A 19,041-nucleotide genomic window follows, 5' to 3' on the forward strand; every position below is an offset into this window, starting at 1 on the left:
ATGTCGCGGTCAAAAACCATCCATCACACGTTCATAAACTAAATTAATTCAAGTTTTGCACATAAAATGTCGCGGTCAAAAACCATCCATCACACGTTCATAAACTAAATTAATTCAAAATAAATAATTCTTTTGCAAAATAAATTCCTTTCAAATTATCTTTCACCATAATTATTCTAAAAATAATCTTTCTAAATAATAAATTCATAAGTCAAAGATAATCTTTTTACAAGATAAATTCCTATTAATTCAAAATAATCTATTTTCCCAAAATAAATTCTTTTTAAAAATATTTATCATTTTAAAATAATTTTTTTCCACAACATAAATTCTAAAAAAAATATTATAATTATACTAAAATAATCCCGTTGCCCAAATAAATTCTTTAATTTATTATATTTGTTTTGAAAATACTATTTATCACATAATTACTATTCATTCAATATCATTCATCAAACTCACGCAAATAATTATTAATAGACCTAAAAATTGTACGAAATAAAATAACGGAGCGGGGATCTTGCACATAATTAATTTACGACAGATATAATAATTGACACAAAACTAAATGAGAAATAGAATCTTACGCCTAATGATTTTTACATTAATCTAAATAAAATAAAATAAAACAACAAGTTGGGAAGATCCTATGGTATTGTCGGATTGGGTAGCGGAAGAGGAGGCAACGACGAGCGGTGATGGACAGTGGCGACGAGGTGGGGGATGTTGTCGGACGGAGGTGATGGTGGAGCTCAGGTCAGAGCTCGGGGCGGCGAACATGGAGGCGTGGCATTTTTAGGATGCTGTCGACGGGTTTAGGCGGCTGTTCGGCCGAGTGAGCACGAGGGGACGTGGGTGGTTTGAGGGCAGTGAAGGCGGCGGCCTGAGCGGAGCTGGAGGATGATGCGGGTGCGGGCATGGCCGGGCGTGGTCGGATCTGGGCAGTGTTGAGTGACATGGCAGGATGTGGCACGACGGGCGCGTGAGCTACAGAGTATTTTTTTTTCTTTTTTTTTTTCTTTGGGCGCCTCAAGTGGGGAAGGCACATGGAGGGTGAGCGTCGGGTCGGCGAGTATGGCTCGACTCGTGGCGCCGCATGGAATCGTTCGGGTGGCGGAGGAGAGGGCTGGGCTTAGGGAGGCGACATGGGTTTGAGATTGAGAAAGAGAGGAGAGAGAGTACGGGTGAGAGGAGAGAGAAAGAAATTTTGAGATGGCGGCGGGTTCACATGAACAGGAGAGGAATAATATGAGAATATTTATAGGGTTAGGGTTAGGGTATTTAACGAAAATAATTAATAAAAAATATAATTAATTATGTATATAATTAAATAATTATGGAAAAATTATCTACAAAATAATAAGTACTGGTTGTACTAATACAACAGACTATACACAATAATAGTAATAACACAACGGTTTATACAAAATGATACATAATAGTAATAATAACACAACGGATTAATTCAAAAGTTTTTACTGCACTAAGTTAATTTAAATATCAAAATTATTTAAATAAATATAAAATTTAGACTTTTAAATCATAGAAAAATTCTAGAAAATCGAGAAAAATAAAAATACTCTTTTAAAAATAAAAATTAAACATTTTAAAATACTAAAAAAATATTTTAAATAGTATCAAAAATTCATGATCATTATATTCTATCCTCCTTAAAACAATTTTCGTCCTCGGAATTAAAATAAGAAAGAACCCAAGGACAGAGATATTAAAAGAGAGACTCAACTCAACGCATATAGAAAAGAAATTAAAATAAATTGTATATCCATAAGTAGAGCATGAGAAAAACACAAGTCAAAATACAAATACACAAACTAAGTTATCACAATATAAATATACAATTCGTTATAATAAAAACACTAGAGATATATGAATATAAATATACAATTCACTATACACTAAGTTATCACCATAGACACAAAATGATATTTAATCATATAAAGTAAATATAAAACATTTATAGCACGTATATAGAAAAGTAATAAAATATTTTATATAAAGCATCATTTAGATATAATATTCTATAAATAAAGAAGATGAGAAAAATATGAATGTAAACTCACATATTGTATATATAAGGCATGAAACATGTTATGAGAATGCATTAGGCATCAATATCAAATATAAGTTATACGGGCAAGTCAAATACAAAGTCAAACAAGCAGAATATGATGATAACAGTTAATAGTAAAATGCATATCGTATAAATCAATAATGTATAGTCAGAGGATATAAAATAAACAGGAATAATGATAAAGCAGAAGCATAAAAAACACGTAAATTATCAAGGGAATAAATATAACATAAGGTCATAAGAAAGTTTGGTATGTAGTATAAATAATAAGAATGATGTAAGTATAACATAAAGAAAGTGAATATATATTGAAAAAAGATTAAACAGGTATAAAGAAGCATGTATATAGTAAATAAAATAGTCGACACGTATCAAATTATAAAATAACACAACATCTAGGCATAGGCAAAAATATCAGTATCAGTCAACATAGTTTAACAACAAAGAAGTCAATAATGAATATACAATTATAGAAAAATATAATATCAACATGATATTAATGATATAGTATCATAAGACAACATGTCACAGTGTGAATATATAATCAATAATACAGATTTGGCAAAATAGAATAAATCTATAACATACAAAAATATAATATGAAATATAAATATGTAATTCAAACAATTATCAATCACTAGAATATATAATAAAGTATATCAACTCAACAATATAAATAATTAAAAGAAGAACATAAAGAAGATAAAAGATAAAAAGATCTCAACAAAATATAAATCATTCATACATAAGCAGATGGTAAACATGATAAACACAAAAATATAAAACAAAAACACAGTAAAATTAACAAATGAATTATATACAAGTAAAAGCAAAAGAAATATTTGAAGAGTATATAAGCAAAACAAAATAGCAAATAATCAAACATACATATAGTTTAGATAACATAATAGACAACATAAAGAGACAAGAAAAAAATAAAATCACAATAGAAATATCATACAATCAGTTAGTAGAATAGAAATTCAAGATATACAAAAGTATAATTACAAATTAACACATGAATACAATCAGCAAATCACATTCAACCAAATAATACATGTAAGACAGAAATTCCAAAAAAAATTTGCAATTGTATTAAAAAGGTTCAAAGATAGTATTATGGCAACATATATTAAAAGCAATCAAAACATAAACGCACGTAAGAAAAAATATATATAATAATAATAAAATAACAAACAGTAAAGACAGAACATGATGCTAATTTCAATAAAAATAGTTGTAGTTATGATCAATAATTTTTGAGAGCGTATGGTAGTAAATAATTATCATACAAAATACAATACTAAATCAATATTAAACATGTTTATTGAATATAGTAAATATGATCATCATGTATAATAAGTGTTAAAATTGAAAACATAAACATAATAATAAGCACATAAAAATCTGAATACTCATAGTACTAATCATGCTAACAAGATAAGTTATGATGGAAATAGTCATAAAATATATATGATAAAAATAGACGTAAGAGTAAACAAGCGATTCAAAATAGGCATATTATATAAAACATAATAAGGACATAATTATCTATGTATTCGACAAACAATATAACAAATCAGACATATTAGTAATTTTCATAAGGTAAAATAATAAATATAATAAGATATAACAACAATAATTATTATTGTATAATATTAATTCAGATGTAGCAATATATGACATAGTAGTAAAAGTCACATAATTACAATCAACGTAAATATATACAAATAAAGATGTATAATACATAAAACATGAACTATGGAAGATAAAATAGATTTATAAACAAATAAAAACATAAGAAGGACATAAATTCGTATAATAAAAACACCGAGATATTGTAAATAAACATACCATGAATGATTGATGAATGAACATAAACACTGATAATACATGAAATAGAACACGATTAGACAAAGTTGATTCTAAAAATAATGAATGATTATAAATCAATAAAAATATACATCATAAATATAATAATATACGTGAATACACTATAATGAAAAAGAGAATAGTAAATATAAAAATAATGAAAAAGTAAAACATAACACAAGTAAACGAAAATAATGAATAGAGAATGAATAACAACTAATAACATAATAAAAGACACAAAAATCTAATAAAATAAATACTAAAAAATAACACGCGTATACAATATATATTGTCACAATGACAAAACAATACATATCGAAAACGAAGCAAACAACAACAAATATGCAATTACACTATAAACAACTCAATGGTAAATACTATACATACCCACAAATGCTATGTAGAATAATCTTTTATATTAGTTATAAAGGAATAGTATTCATTGATACGAGATAGTGTAACAAAAACTATATAATTAGTAACTCAAACTCCAAACCTAACAATATGAATAATTGTTTGAATATCAAAATAGAAATACATTGCTCTTAGAAATAATAAAACCAATGTGAACAAACTAAAACAACCTAACAAGATAAAACTGACTGATAAGATAACTATGTACTGAAAATATTGTGAGTTGAAAAAAAAAGAATAAGAATGTAATGCTTTTGTAGAATACTAAAATCATGAACTTATTAAAGTATATTACTAAAAATACGAACAATATATATTAATCTAAAACATAATTAAATAATAGATAGTATGAAAGAAAAAGTGCACACATACACATTTTAGATATGTGAAAAATATATTTAAACACAAAAAATAATTTGAATATCAGATATGCTATGTGATGTATATATGAAGTCTAGAATAATGCGAAACACTTAATGAACATGATTTGAACAATTGAAAATGTATAAGTAATGATTTTCCTTAGACTATGTTAATTATATATTTTTAATGAAAAACATATAATATTACACCGTGTGTGATACATAAAATAATGTAATAAATAATGTAGAAATCAATACAATCAAACGATACATAAGTCAAATCAAAGAAAACATAGTGTAAAATAATAACACATAAAATAATGACCGGTATGAGAAAAGAGAAGTTGTACAAAGAGAGTGGAGTCCGAAAGTGACGAGACAAGAAACAGTGGAAAGTTCCAGAGTCAAAAAGTGATAAGGTAGGGACTAAGACATAACTCATCGAGATGATAGGATAAGGGCTAACTATAGTCTTACGAATGAAATATGATATGCATCAAAATTGTTCATTATATTCTCACTGGTAGAAACTCGGGACCGTGACCTGCATGAGCCACCAAAAAACCTATCACACCATGCGTCCCAAAATACCAAGGAATCGGAACGTGAACAAGCCCGTGACGTATTAGATTGAGGAAAATAAATAAAAATTATTTCTTCTCAACCTAATACGCTAAGCGTCAAGCAATATACAATGCGAAGTCACAGGTCCCCGATCACAATTACCAAGAATATAATGAACAACTCAGAATAAAAAGGTCATATCACAAATGAGATAACATCCGAGACACAAAGTTTGGGTCAAACATGCCTGATAATCACATTTTATTACAATTTTATACCCTCATTATCTATTTTATATGAATAAATATCCTACTAATAATTGTTTTTATCTTTAATTGCAGGTTAATGAAGAATAAATCTCAAAACCCTCATCTCTCAACAAAAAGCTCATAATTTAATGAAGAAATGAAGCCATGAAGCCCAAGAGTCCAAGAAAAGTCCAAGCAAAAGCCCAAAATCCAAGTCCAAAAGCCAATAGAAGAGGAACTCTGCGGACAGCAAAAGGAGAAGGGCAGGCATCGATGCCTGCATCGATGGCGGCATCGATGCCTGCATCGATACCGACATCGATGCCTGCATCGATGCCTGTATCGATGCCTGCATCGATACGCTGGGCAGTTTGTTACGAATCTAAGGCTGAAATTTGTTGTTTTTGGATAAGATTTCAATCCAATGGCTCTCATTCACTGATGTTTACTATAAATAGGGGTAGAGAGTGAGGGGTTAGAGGTGTGAAAATTGTGTGAAAATTTTGTAAACTCTTTTTGGAGAGGAGGGCTACTCTTAATTGAGAAGGCCTTCCAAAAATTGTAACTTTAGTTGCAATTAATAATAATAATTTTTCCTCTTTAAATTTGTTCTTTCTCCTCTTGTTGAATGATGAGGATGGAGATGAAGAGCAATTTAAATGTTTGCATTTCTTTTCTCTTTTATTCCTTGTAATGACCGTAAAATTTTGATACTAGTTAAAATAAATTTTTGGTATTTTAAAATATTATTTTTAAAAGAGTATTGTATTTTTCTCGATTTTCTAGAATTTTCTATGATTTAAAAATCTGATTATATATTTATTTAAATGATTTTGATATTTATAAATTAATTTAGTGTAATGAAAATTCGGGATTTAGCCGTTGAATTACTGATACTATTACGTATTATTTTAAATGATACGTCTATTATTATTACTATTACGTATTAATTCTTGTATTATGTTGAATTATTAATTATGATTATTTGTGTAAATTATTGTATTATTTTTAATTATTACGTATTAGCATAACTGGTACGTTTTATCGGTAGATAATTATCACATAATTATTTGTTTTAAATGTAAGTAAATATATTTTTTATATATTTATTCTCGTTTAATTGTACAATATGGGTATATTTCGACAGTTCGTATCAACTGTTGTATTAGGTCAACAGTACGTTTTTATGTTAGAGAAATTATGTTAAATTAGTTTAATTTTTAAGTACCGAAATTATTATTTTAATTTATTTTCGTTTAAATACCTGAATATTTGAAAATATTCCAAAATTATTCTTGCTTCCCGAAATCCCAACAACCCCGTTCTCTCCTCCGCATTTTTCAAAACGCTGATCACGCGCATCATCCCTCAGTATTTTATTTTATTTTTAATTTTTTTATTATTTTTTTTTCTATTTAAAGGCGCTCTCACATCTCTCTCGCACACAACCTCACTTCTCTCCTCTTCTTTCTCTCTCTCCTCTTCGTTTCGCCTCTGACCCGCCTTCGCGCTGAGCCCACGCTCGAGCACCCCTGAGCTCTGCCAGCGCCGCTCTCCGCCGCCGCTCTCCTCCGGCAGCCACCCTCGCTCGTGCCGCTCCAACCCCCGAACCCTCAGATCTGGCCGCGCTCAACCACCTGCCTCCTCCACCTCCCTCTTCTCTCCGAGAACCCGCCAGTCCTCCCCTCCGCCTTCCTTGCTCGTCGCCGACAGCCAACAGCCGCCGTAAGCACCACCCCAGCAGCTCCGCCTCGAGCTCTGACCAGCAACCCCCTCGCCCATCGCCGTCGACGACGCCCCACCCCGCTGTCGTGCTCCCCATCAACACCGCACCAACGCCACCACCTCCTCCTTTTGCCGCCGAGCTCCCCAACTGCCGCTCCATCACCACGAGATCCCCCCCCTTTGTTTCCCAGCTCGCTCAACCACCTCCGTCGCCGAGCCTCCTCGTCGACCCTCTGCCCAGCACCTCGCCGTAAGCCTCTCCCCGCGTCGAGAACCACCCGCTGCAGCCCCATCTCTCAGCTGTCGCACCACCAGTAGTGACGTTGCTTCGTCGTTGCCACACCTGGAGCTTGCTGCCGCTACCCCCTCAGTCCAGATCCATCTGCAGCGAGTCGCTGTCCAACTCCCCCGTAGCGCCGTCGCATCATCATCAGACCCCCTGGTCTCTTAGGCAAGATCCCGATACTCTCTTGATTTGTCATTCAATTCATAGGCTCGCTGTGACTTGCAAGATCCCTATTCTTGCTCAGTACAATTTTAGATTGATCACAGATTAATTATGCATACGAACTCGTTACCCGAATAATTATTCGTTACAAATACGGGACTGTCGTGAACATATTGGACTGAGAACTATAACGTATAGAACTGTCGTGAACGAAACGGACTGTGGACAATAACGTATGACCATTCACATTGTAATACATATACGATGATGACCTGTACGGATTTATTTAACGAATGATATTAAAAATAATTTTGTGATAATAGATACTGTAAAGATAAAATAAAATAAAATTATTTTAGAATATTTTATAATTTTAAAGAATTTATTTGACAAAATAATCAATTTAAAATAATTACTATTTTGGTGAAAAATCATTTTAGAGTAATTATAATAAATTAATAGAATTTATTTGACAAAAGAATTATTTTAGAATAATTGTAAATAATTTAAAGGAATTTATTTTAGAATAATTATCAATATTTTAGAATAAGTATCAATTTAGAATAATTTCATTAAGAGGGTTTTATAAAAGGAATTATTTTAGAACATTTATAAATAAATTTAAAGGATTTATTTTAGAAAAGGGATTATTATGAATTTTTCATGATTTATGTTTCTTAATTTTAATTATGTGATGTGTTATGATCTTGTTGTATATGATTAGTTGTATTTATTACTCTTTGTTATGCTTGAGAACCATTAGAAATTCATGACTAGTGTGGCCTGGTGTGTCCTGTTTAAGACTTAGAAACCTGTGTATATGTTAGCTTAGAAAAACAAGAGAGTTGGGATGGGGAAGTTAATGTTCATGTGATCGGATAAGACTGTTGATGTATCTTCCAGACTAGAACCAGTGAACCGTTTCGCACTGGGGTTAGTTTGTTGGGCCAAGTGAACCGTTTCGCACTTGGTTAGTGAAATCGTTTCGTCACCCGAGTTTTGCTTGAGTTCGAACCAGGCCGATATCGGATTACGTGTAGTCCTCTCACCAAACCGTTTCGCGGGTTTGGATGCACGTAGGGGATTTGTGAACAGTCAGTTATCCGGTGATATGAGTGTTGGCTCTGTGTGAGATGTGACCAGTGACCTGTTATACAATGGCTAGTAGTATGATCTCGTTACTTGGATGATTAGTCTGTACTTGGATGATTATTCTGATCGCTAGCTGCATGATCGACTTGTTACTTGGTTGATTTCCTGGGATTTATTATGATTATTCTATTCTAGTAGTAAATTATATTTAGATTATTAGTATGTCAGTTGCACGTTTCCATTGTTATTACCATTATCGCATTAGTCGCACGACCGTTCTATTCTTCCTTTTGGGATCTTACCGAGTGCCATGCACCCTGACGTACACCTGTTTTCTCTGGTGTACGTCAGACTTAGAAGAAGAACAGGTTCAGCTTGGAGATGCCCCAGAGCTCTGTTTTCTCTGGTGTACGTCAGACTTAGAAGAAGAACAGGTTCAGCTTGGAGATGCGCCAAAGCCGAGTATTCTCAGTAGGAGTGTCTTGTAGACGAAGCAGAAGAAGAGTTGAAGTTCAGTTATTCCTTTCAGTTTATTTTCGTAGCATTTCCTTTTCCGCCTGATCATTGTATTTTATATTCTCCAGTATTTCATTCAGATAGTTTGTATAAGGGCATGTTTGGCCCGAATATTATGTCTGGATGATCATTTCAGTTGTGATATGTATCTTTTGGTTCTGAGTTGTTTATTATATTGCCTTCCAAAAATTGTAACTTTAGTTGCAATTAATAAAAATAATTTTTTCCTCTTTAAATTTGTTCTTTCTCCTCTTTGTTGAATGATGAGGATGGAGATGAAGAGCAATTTGAAGGTTTGCATTTCTTTTCTCTTTTATTTCTTTTTAGTAATTTCTTTATTATTGCTTATTAGTTAGATTTAAATTCATGCTTGTAGTGTAGATTTACTTTCTTGTCTTTTTTATTTTCTTTTTGCACTTTAATTTGTAGAGTAGATTTATTTTTCTTGCATTTAATTTCTGCAATTTATTTTGTAGTTTAGATTTTTATTTTCTTTGTAATTAGATTTATTTCTTGTTCATAGTTTAGATTTTTCTTTTCTTTTTAATTTTGTAATTAGTCTTCTTTTTCTTGTTTTTATTTCTTAAGATGTGAATTTAATTCTTGTAGGAAGTTTAGAATTATATGAAACTAGTCTAATTTCCTTTATATTGTATGAATTATTCTCTTGTATTTAAAATGTTCATGTTTAGGATAATCAACTAGAGAACTAATCGGTAGAAGAAGAATTTGATAATCTATGCTTATCTTAAATGGTTTGATAGGTTATGCTTATGAATTCTAGGATTATTATCATGTTGTTGTTCTTATCATGAATAGTAATTTTGACTTAGATGATAATTTGATAGGTTACACTTTCCTTAAATGGTTTGATAATCTATGCTTAATAAATCTAAGTTGAAATATGATAAAAAGAGAATAGTTTATATTTTGTAATTGAAATTGGTTAGTGGATTATATTCTAGATTTCTTACCTCTTTTGAATCCTTCATCTTAACTTTCTTAAATTTTCTTTTCATTTTTGGTTTTATTTCTTGATTTTATTAATTCATATTTCTTGCCTTATGATTTCATTTATTCTTTAATTCTTCCTTCTCTCCTCTAAAATTCAATTTATTATCTTTTGCATATATTCATAACAATCACTCTTTATTCCTAATTGTCATGCACAAAATATAAGAACCAAGTTTAATAATCTCTTAAAATCACCTTCTTCGTGGGATCGATATCTTTTTATACTATAACTTGATAAATTGTGCACTTGCAATTTTTGGTACATAATTATGCCGCATTAATGCCCTTATTACAAAACTATCCAACTGAATGCTGAAGAGATATATAATACATCGATCACAAAAATAGAAAGAACTACAAAAGTAAACTAGGACCATCAACTAATAAAAGAAAAACTAGGCTTCGACTTCTTCTGCTGCTCTGTCTACAAAGCACTCCTGCTGAGGATACTCGGGCTCTGGTGTGTCTCCAAGCTGAACATGTCCTTCCTCTAAGTCTAACGTACACTATAAAAAACAGGTGTACATCACCGTGCATGGCATACGACAAGATCCCACAAGGGAAAAATAGTAACGATCGAATGACCAAGGAAAAAACCGATGCAACAACAGAAATGAAATAAAACGTGCAATTGGAAATCTAATAAATCAAAATGCAATCCACCGCTAGAGTATAATATCCATAAACATCTGAGTAACAAGATCATACAACTAGAAGGAATTAATACTTAAAAATCTACAATACGAAACGTAGTACGTCAAGCGAAATAATCCAAACAACAAAACTCTCATGTATATATTATATGTCTCACATTGTATATAATTAAACATTAATCCCGATCTATGTATGAAAAGAAATATAACTAGTCCACATCTCACGAGAATCCATAATCATCTAAGCAACAAGCTCATGTAACTAACCATCCTATAATAGCTCATTGGTCCATATCTCACATAGAGTCAATGTTCATATTCTCGGATAAATGACTGTTCATGAATCCTTTACGTGCATCCAATATCGCTACATGAATCAGTGTGAGGAGTACACGCAATCCGATTTCGGCCTGGTCCGAACTCAAATAAAACTCGGGTGACTACACAAATTCACTAACTAAAGTGACTACACGAATTCACTTTAGCCCAACAAAACAACCCCAGTGACTACACGAATTCACTGGTGTGAGCCTGGATGTTACATAACAGCCACATCCGATCACATGCACCAAGACTTCCCCATCCCAACTCTTCTCGCTTTTCTAAGTCAACAATCATAACCTGAACTAGATCTCTGGTCTACCTTCTAAATTCAGTCAATGCACACACATGTCACTAAGTCTTGTTCATGATGCACAAAGCCACTAAGTCATGAACTACTAGTGGTTCTCAAACACAACAAGGAATAATAAATGCATCTAATTATATGTAAGAAATCATGGCATGTCACGTAATTAAAATAAGAATCATGGAATCGGTGATTATTTTGCACATAAAATGTCGCGGTCAAAAACCATCCATCACACGTTCATAAACTAAATTAATTCAAAATAAATAATTCTTTTGCAAAATAAATTCCTTTCAAATTATCTTTCACCATAATTATTCTAAAAATAATCTTTCTAAATAATAAATGCATAAGTCAAAAATAATATTTTTTACAAGATAAATTCCTATTAATTCAAAATAATCTATTTCCCAAAATAAATTATTTTTTAAAATATTTATCATTCTAAAATAATTTCCTTCCACAACATAAATTCTAAAAAATATTATAATTATACTAAAATAATCTTGTTACCTAAAATAAATTCTTTAATTTATTATATTTGTTCTAAAAATACTATTTATAACATAATTACTATTCATTAATATCATTCATCAAACTCACGCAAATAATTATTGACAGATCTAAAAATTGTACGAAATAAAATAACGGAGCGGGGATCTTGCACATAATTAATTTACGACAAATATAATAATTGATATGAAACTAAATAAGAAATAGAATCTTACACCTAATGATTTTTACAATAATCTAAATAAAATAAAATAATGGGTTGGAAATCTTGCCTCGGGGTTTCGTTGAACGACTCAACACTGACACGCGAGGCTATGGGTTCGCGGATGAGGCGACAATGACGGTTGAGGACTGTCGGAGTTAGGTAACGAAAGAGGAGGTAACGACGGCGATGGATCAAGGGCGACGAGGTGGAGGATGCTATCTGCGACGGAGGTGATTGGTGGGACTCAGGTTGTGAGTCGGGGCGACAAACAGGGCAGGGCGTGGCATTTGAAGATGACTATGACGAGGTTATGGGCTGTTTGGCGATGTAAAGCGCGAGGGGAGCGGGCGGGTGCGGTTTGAGGGCAGTGAAGTGCGTGGCTTGAGGGCGCGAGTTGGGAGAGGAACGGTGCGCGGCGTGGCCTCGGGTGGGTCAGATTGGCATGATCGGAGTGAGCACGACGGGGATCATTGGCCGCAATGGAGGCGTGGGGCTACTGGATGTTTGGTGGCTCGAACGGGAGGCGTCGGGCGATTGGGGGCGAGGTGTCCTGGGCTCGGGCTGAGCGAGGGCTCGGGCGTTGGTGCTCGGGGCCGGCTGTTGGGTGGCCGGATGAGAGGCTGGCTTGGGGAGGCACATGAGTTGAGAAGCGAGAAAGAGAGGAGAGAGAGTATGGTGAGAGGAGAGAGAATGAAATTTTGACGATGACGGCGGGTTCAAGTGTACAGGAGAGGAATAATATGAGAATATTTATAGGGTTAGGGTTAGGGTATTTAACAAAAATAATTAATAAAAATATAATTAATTATGTATAAAATTAAATAATTATGGAAAATTATCTATAAAATAATATGTACTAGTTGTACTAATACAACGGACTATACACAATAGTAATTATAACACAACGGTTTATACAAAATGATACATAATAGTAATAATAACACAATGAATTAATTTAAAAGTTTTTACTACACTAAGTTAATTTATAAATATCAAAATCATTTAAATAAATATAAAATTTGGACTTTTAAATCGTAGAAAAATTCTAAAAAATCGAGAAAAATACAAATACTCTTTTAAAAATAATAATTAATTATTTTAAAACACTAAAAAATATTTTAACTAGTATCGAAAATTCATGATCATTACAGATAATGTTCATAAGAAAATGATGAAGATGAGTTTTGAAAGGCGGGGGACATCCTATAAGAGGGACAAAATGTTTGTTCCTATTGTGGATGAGCACCTCATTCTTATCTACGAGCAATCATGTTGTCTTTCTGCTACTCCTCTTACTATTAGAAGGTACAAGATGTATGATTTCCCTACTGTCGAAGTAAATTTGAACGATCTCACATGCATTGGTCATGAATGGTAAGTAGTTGGACAAACTTGCAAGTATGCTGTTGCAATAATTTAACAAAATATGATGATCTTTACTCTTATATTTCTCAGTATTTTAGTGTGGAGACATATTGCAAATGCTACTTATTTTCTATATATCGAATTCGTGACAATGATATGCCATATGTAGATGATGAAAATATGGTGATTAGGTCGCCAACAACAATAATTCTTCGTGGACGACCAAGAACAAAGTGCATTCCTTCAAGATTGACTCCCCATAAAGAGTTGAAGTGTAGTAGATGTCAACTATATGATCACAATCGTGGAACATGTAGATAACTTATTGCAAACTAAATTGGGATTTATATTCTAGCTTTTAGAACATGCAAGCAATATATTGCAAACATGCATGAGTTTTGCATTCTACTTTATGTAAGTGTTGTACACTTTATTTTATGAGATATGACTATGTTTGTTTTTTGTTTGGTATGATTGTGTTTTTACCAATAACATGTTATACTTTCATAATAACAATCTATACTTTGAGGATAACACGCTAACCTTTCAGGACATCACACTTTCAAAATAACAATTATACTTTCATGATAACACTGTATACTTTTAGGATAACATGTTATCCTTTCATGACAACATGCTATATTTTTAGGACAACACACTATACTTTTAGGATAACACGATATACTTTCATAATAACATGCTATACTTTCACGATAACACGCTATAGTTTTATAATAACACGATATACTTTCAAGATAACACGCTATCCTTTCTGGACAACATGCTACACTTTCAAGATAACAGTTATACTCCATAATAACACGGTATACTTTTAGGATAACATGCTATCCTTTTAGGACAACATGCTATACTTTTAGTACAACATGCTATACTTGTTAGGGTTCTGGTTTTGAACCTACACTCTCTGCTTGTTTTGATGATTTTACAAACAGTTTATAGCTAATTTGTTTCTAGTGATTGCAGCTTGTTACAAGTTATCAATATGATAAAAGTCTTTTATATCAGTGTTAAAGATTCAAGATCAAGCCATGTTCGCAATCACTTAGGTATATTAGTCTTTTTGTTTATATTGTATGTTATATTCTAAGCTCAATATATACACACACACACAAGCTTGATTATATCACAAAATGAGTTATTTTACGAAAACAATGTGTTTGTAGTTTTTTAGTCTCGTTTGCATTACATTCATGCTTTATATTGCTCATGAAAACATTTTATGAAAGTCTCGTTATGGTTTTCATGTTCAAAATCACTTTTCAAGTTTAAGCTTAAATACGTATTTGTGCATATTTTGAGAAACGATGACTTTTTACTATTGGTGAATGCAAATGCAAAAATTTCTTCACAAACATGTTTATTTTCATGTTTATAATCTTTTCCCAAAGTTTCACAATTTTTGGATTACGTTTGTTATTTTTTACATGCGCTCAAAATCCCCTTTCAAACATGAAATGATCATAAAGTAGAATGTGGCACAGTGGGAATACATTCGAAGATGCAATTCACAAATTTTTATCTTGGAGGGTGTTTTTCATTCCGAATTGTTGATTTGGTCTCAGACAATGGTATATAAATCTGACATTCTTGGAATGAGGCCTGGACTCAGACTTTGTGGTTAGAGACCCGGACTCTTAGATTGGATTTTGATTTTTTAGAATAATTCTTGATCTATTGGTTTGGATTATTGAACTTTTGATTTGGATTCATAGACTGAGGGTCAGATTTCCAGATTAAGTTTTAGATTTGTGGATTATTTACGTTAGGAGTTTCAATTTAAATTATTATGTTAAATAATAATAATTAACAAAAATTAAGCATTAATTTAAAAAACTACCCTCATTTTGATTAACAGATGGCAACAACAAAATTGGTATACATCTTGTAATCCATTTAAATAGTTCAAATGGTGCGACTTAAAAGAAGATAACTAGTGTTCAAGCATAACTGAAAATAACTAGTGTTTGAGCATCAATGAAAATAACTAGTGTTCAAGTACATAAAAGACAATAATTAGTGCTCGATCATTTCAAAACTAATTTTTATATTTTAATATGTACATATTAAATATATTAGAAAATCTTATATCAAACATTTGACATCAATTTTTTGAATGATTTAATGTTAAATATTTTTGTTATTTTATATATTAAAATTTTTGAACATTTATATATTTAATATTTATGTACTAAATATATTTTGTATCTAACATTTAACTAAAAACGAAATGTATGTAATATAATCTTAAATATTCAAAATATTTATACATTTAATGTTAAATAATAAACATATCTAATTTAATATTAAAAATTAGCAGTATTAAGTGATTAAATAATATTAAATATATTTCATTATAAATAAATTAAATAAATTTACAGACGTTTTTATTTACAGATGTTAATTATAAATATTTTAAAATTAAATATGTACAATGTTAACATATAAATAATTTAAAAAATTGGAATATTTTAAAATTAAATTTATTTAAATTAAAATATATTAAATATTTAAATAAGTAAAGAGAAGATGTGAGAGAAAATCCACAGAGTAAGATCACAATCCACCAATTTTAGCTGAACTTTCCCTTCAAATTTTCTCATTAAAAAACTATAGAACATGAATGGAGTATGGATTTGAAAAAACAATACTAGACAATTAATAACACCTTAAATTTAAAATTCAAATCTTAGTCCTAAGTCAATAACACGTTAAATTCAAATCCAGATCCTAATCCTAAACTAATAACACATTAAATTCAAATTCAGATTCTAATCCTCAACTAACAATATCTTAAATTCGAATCTGAATCCTAATCCTAAATCAATAAGACATTACATATAAATTCTACTCTGAAATGAATAACACCCTAAATTGAAATCCAAGAAAAATCCGAGTCCAAATCAATAATCCTCAATCAATAACCCCCCCCCCCCCCCAGGTTTTTTATTTCAAAACCCACACATTTATTTACAAAAAGGATTTTTCCATATTAGTCCCTAAAACTTTTGTATTTTAAAACTAGTCGATCATATAACTAAAATTATTATTTGATCCCTAAATTATTAAATTATTTTGAAATATGCCCCTCAAATAATTGGCATTGCTATACGATCCCCCTATTTTAAAGTTATTTTGAAATTATCTCTCAAATCAATAGTTAAATTATCAATTAAATGATTAATTTGAAATAAATTAGGGAAATTTTGAAAAAATTCAATGATTTGAGGAACTAATTTCCTACTAATTACTACTTTTAATATTGATTGGAGGGATTATTTTGAAAATAAATTAAGAATTGGGGGACTTAATAGCAATTCTAGTGATTTGAGGGACTAATTTTAAATTAACTTAAGATTGAGGTGGTACATGATAACAATTTCAAAGATATGGGGAACTAATTTCAAATATGGAAGATGTAAGGGACTAAAACAAAAAACCTAATAAAAAGATTTTTCCACCTCCAAACCCGATATTTTATTGCCTTAACCCCCACCCAAACCCAAAAAAAACACCCCAAACCTCCAAAATAATTATTTCACACCCATTAGCATCCAAAATCATTTATCTATAAGGGCACACATTGTACCTATTATTCATAGCTACAGTGGAAGTTCCGCTAGCTTAGTATATATACACATAAAAATAGTCGGTTCCTTTGTCGAAATCCAAAGTCTTGGACCAATTTTTTTAAGGTCATTTGCTTTCAGAATCACTTTTGGGCCCAAATACTCCATAAACCAAAACAATGTAATAATTTAATAATTTAATAATATAATAATACAATATAATAAATAAAATATAATATATAAAGATTTTTTGTTTATAGACCCAAAATTTTCTCCTCATTTAAGTTTAAACTTACTCACTTCTAGAATCGACTAGAGTTTTAATTTTTGGGACTTTAGTTATAGTTGTACATCGTTCATCCCAAAAAATTCAATTTATATAAAGAAATGTATAGTAAGGGGTATTTTTTTGCCTAAAACCTTTTACCCATATTTATTTTAAACCCATCGACTTTCAAAATGAGTTTTTACATACAAACCCAAAGGGCTATCCCGAGTTATACTATTTTATATTAGTCCCTCACATAATTGAAATTGATAATAAGTCCCTAATTTCTTAAGATATTTTTAGATTAGTCCCTCAAATTATTGAAATTGCTACTAAGTTCCTCAACTTTTAAGTTGTTTTAGAATTAGTCTCTCCAATCAAGAGTAGAAATAGTAATTAGACACAGAGTAGTATCTCAAATCATCAAAATTTCTATTCCATTGTCCAGTTATCGTAAGTTATTTTAAATTAATCACTTTAATTGCTAATTCTTTCATTGATTTGAGGAACTAACTTTAAAAAAACTTAAGATTTGGGGGGGATCTAATAGCAATTTCATTCATTTGGGGGACTAATTTCCGAAAAACTTAATAATTAAGGACTAAGTGGCAATTTCAATGACTTACTAATTTCAAAATATGAATTTAAGGGCCTAATTTTGAAAACCCCCTATTTTATACTTATTTTGTATCTAACAGTTAAGTATACGGTATAACGTATTATATTTTTTTATTGCAACTTGCTTTATTTTTATTCCAAATTGTTCAACATATGTATATGTTTGGACTAAAGGTATATGACGAAAATTGCTCTCTTTTTTTTGGCCGTGTGTAGTTAACTGTATAGTGTATTTTTAAACAAAATTATTAAATCATTGTTTCTTGACTTTTTTACATTAAAGAGGTGTTTGGTTCATTTTCTATAAATTATAGGAAAAGGAAAACACCTAAAATATAGATTTTCTTGTATTTCTTAAAAATATTATAGGAAGAGTTTTGAAAAGTTAAAAAATACCAAGTTTCTTGTTTTTTGTATTTTGATTGTTTGGTTCAAAACAAGAAAATGTGCCCATTACTTTATAGAAATAGCAAGCTTTCCTTTTCTTTTGTTTGTTTACATATGCCAAATTTATAGAAAAGTGTCAACTATCATATTTATCACTTTAACGGCTAGTTTAACGACTAGTTTTACATTCTCAAATCTTATAAAATCATTCTATCCTCAACTATCGATGAACACAAAATTTTCACAATTGAAAAACATGAGTAAGAGTGTTAGAGCCTATGGTGACTCGTCAAATTCATCAAATCCAAAGGTATGTATTTTGGTTAGAAAAAACTACAAATTCTATTAATATTTTCCCAATGACCAGAGTCTAATTTTCTTTTTTGTAATCAGCGTGCTTGGAAAATACTGCGGAAACCAACATATGAAGAACTATTTTCATATACAGATGAAGATCGAGAGCGTGATGA

The 19,041-nt window shown here is 30.9% G+C and overlaps 1 protein-coding gene across 1 annotated transcript; it reads right to left on the bottom strand.

Moving 5' to 3' along the window:
- LOC109847415 (heterogeneous nuclear ribonucleoprotein A1-like) lies at positions 7,003-7,437 on the bottom strand. The gene has a single exon (XM_020416643.1). The coding sequence runs from the start codon at positions 7,435-7,437 to the stop codon at positions 7,003-7,005; it is 435 nt and encodes a 144-aa protein (XP_020272232.1).

Source organism: Asparagus officinalis, chromosome 7 (genome assembly GCF_001876935.1).
Source record: "Asparagus officinalis chromosome 7, Aspof.V1, whole genome shotgun sequence".
NCBI classification, from domain to species: domain Eukaryota; kingdom Viridiplantae; phylum Streptophyta; class Magnoliopsida; order Asparagales; family Asparagaceae; genus Asparagus; species Asparagus officinalis.

What these genes read in the sequence shown, in the direction of transcription:
- LOC109847415 (XM_020416643.1), bottom strand. Translation starts at nt 7,437, where the DNA reads ATGGAGCGGCAGTTGGGGAGCTCGGCGGCAAAAGGAGGAGGTGGTGGC.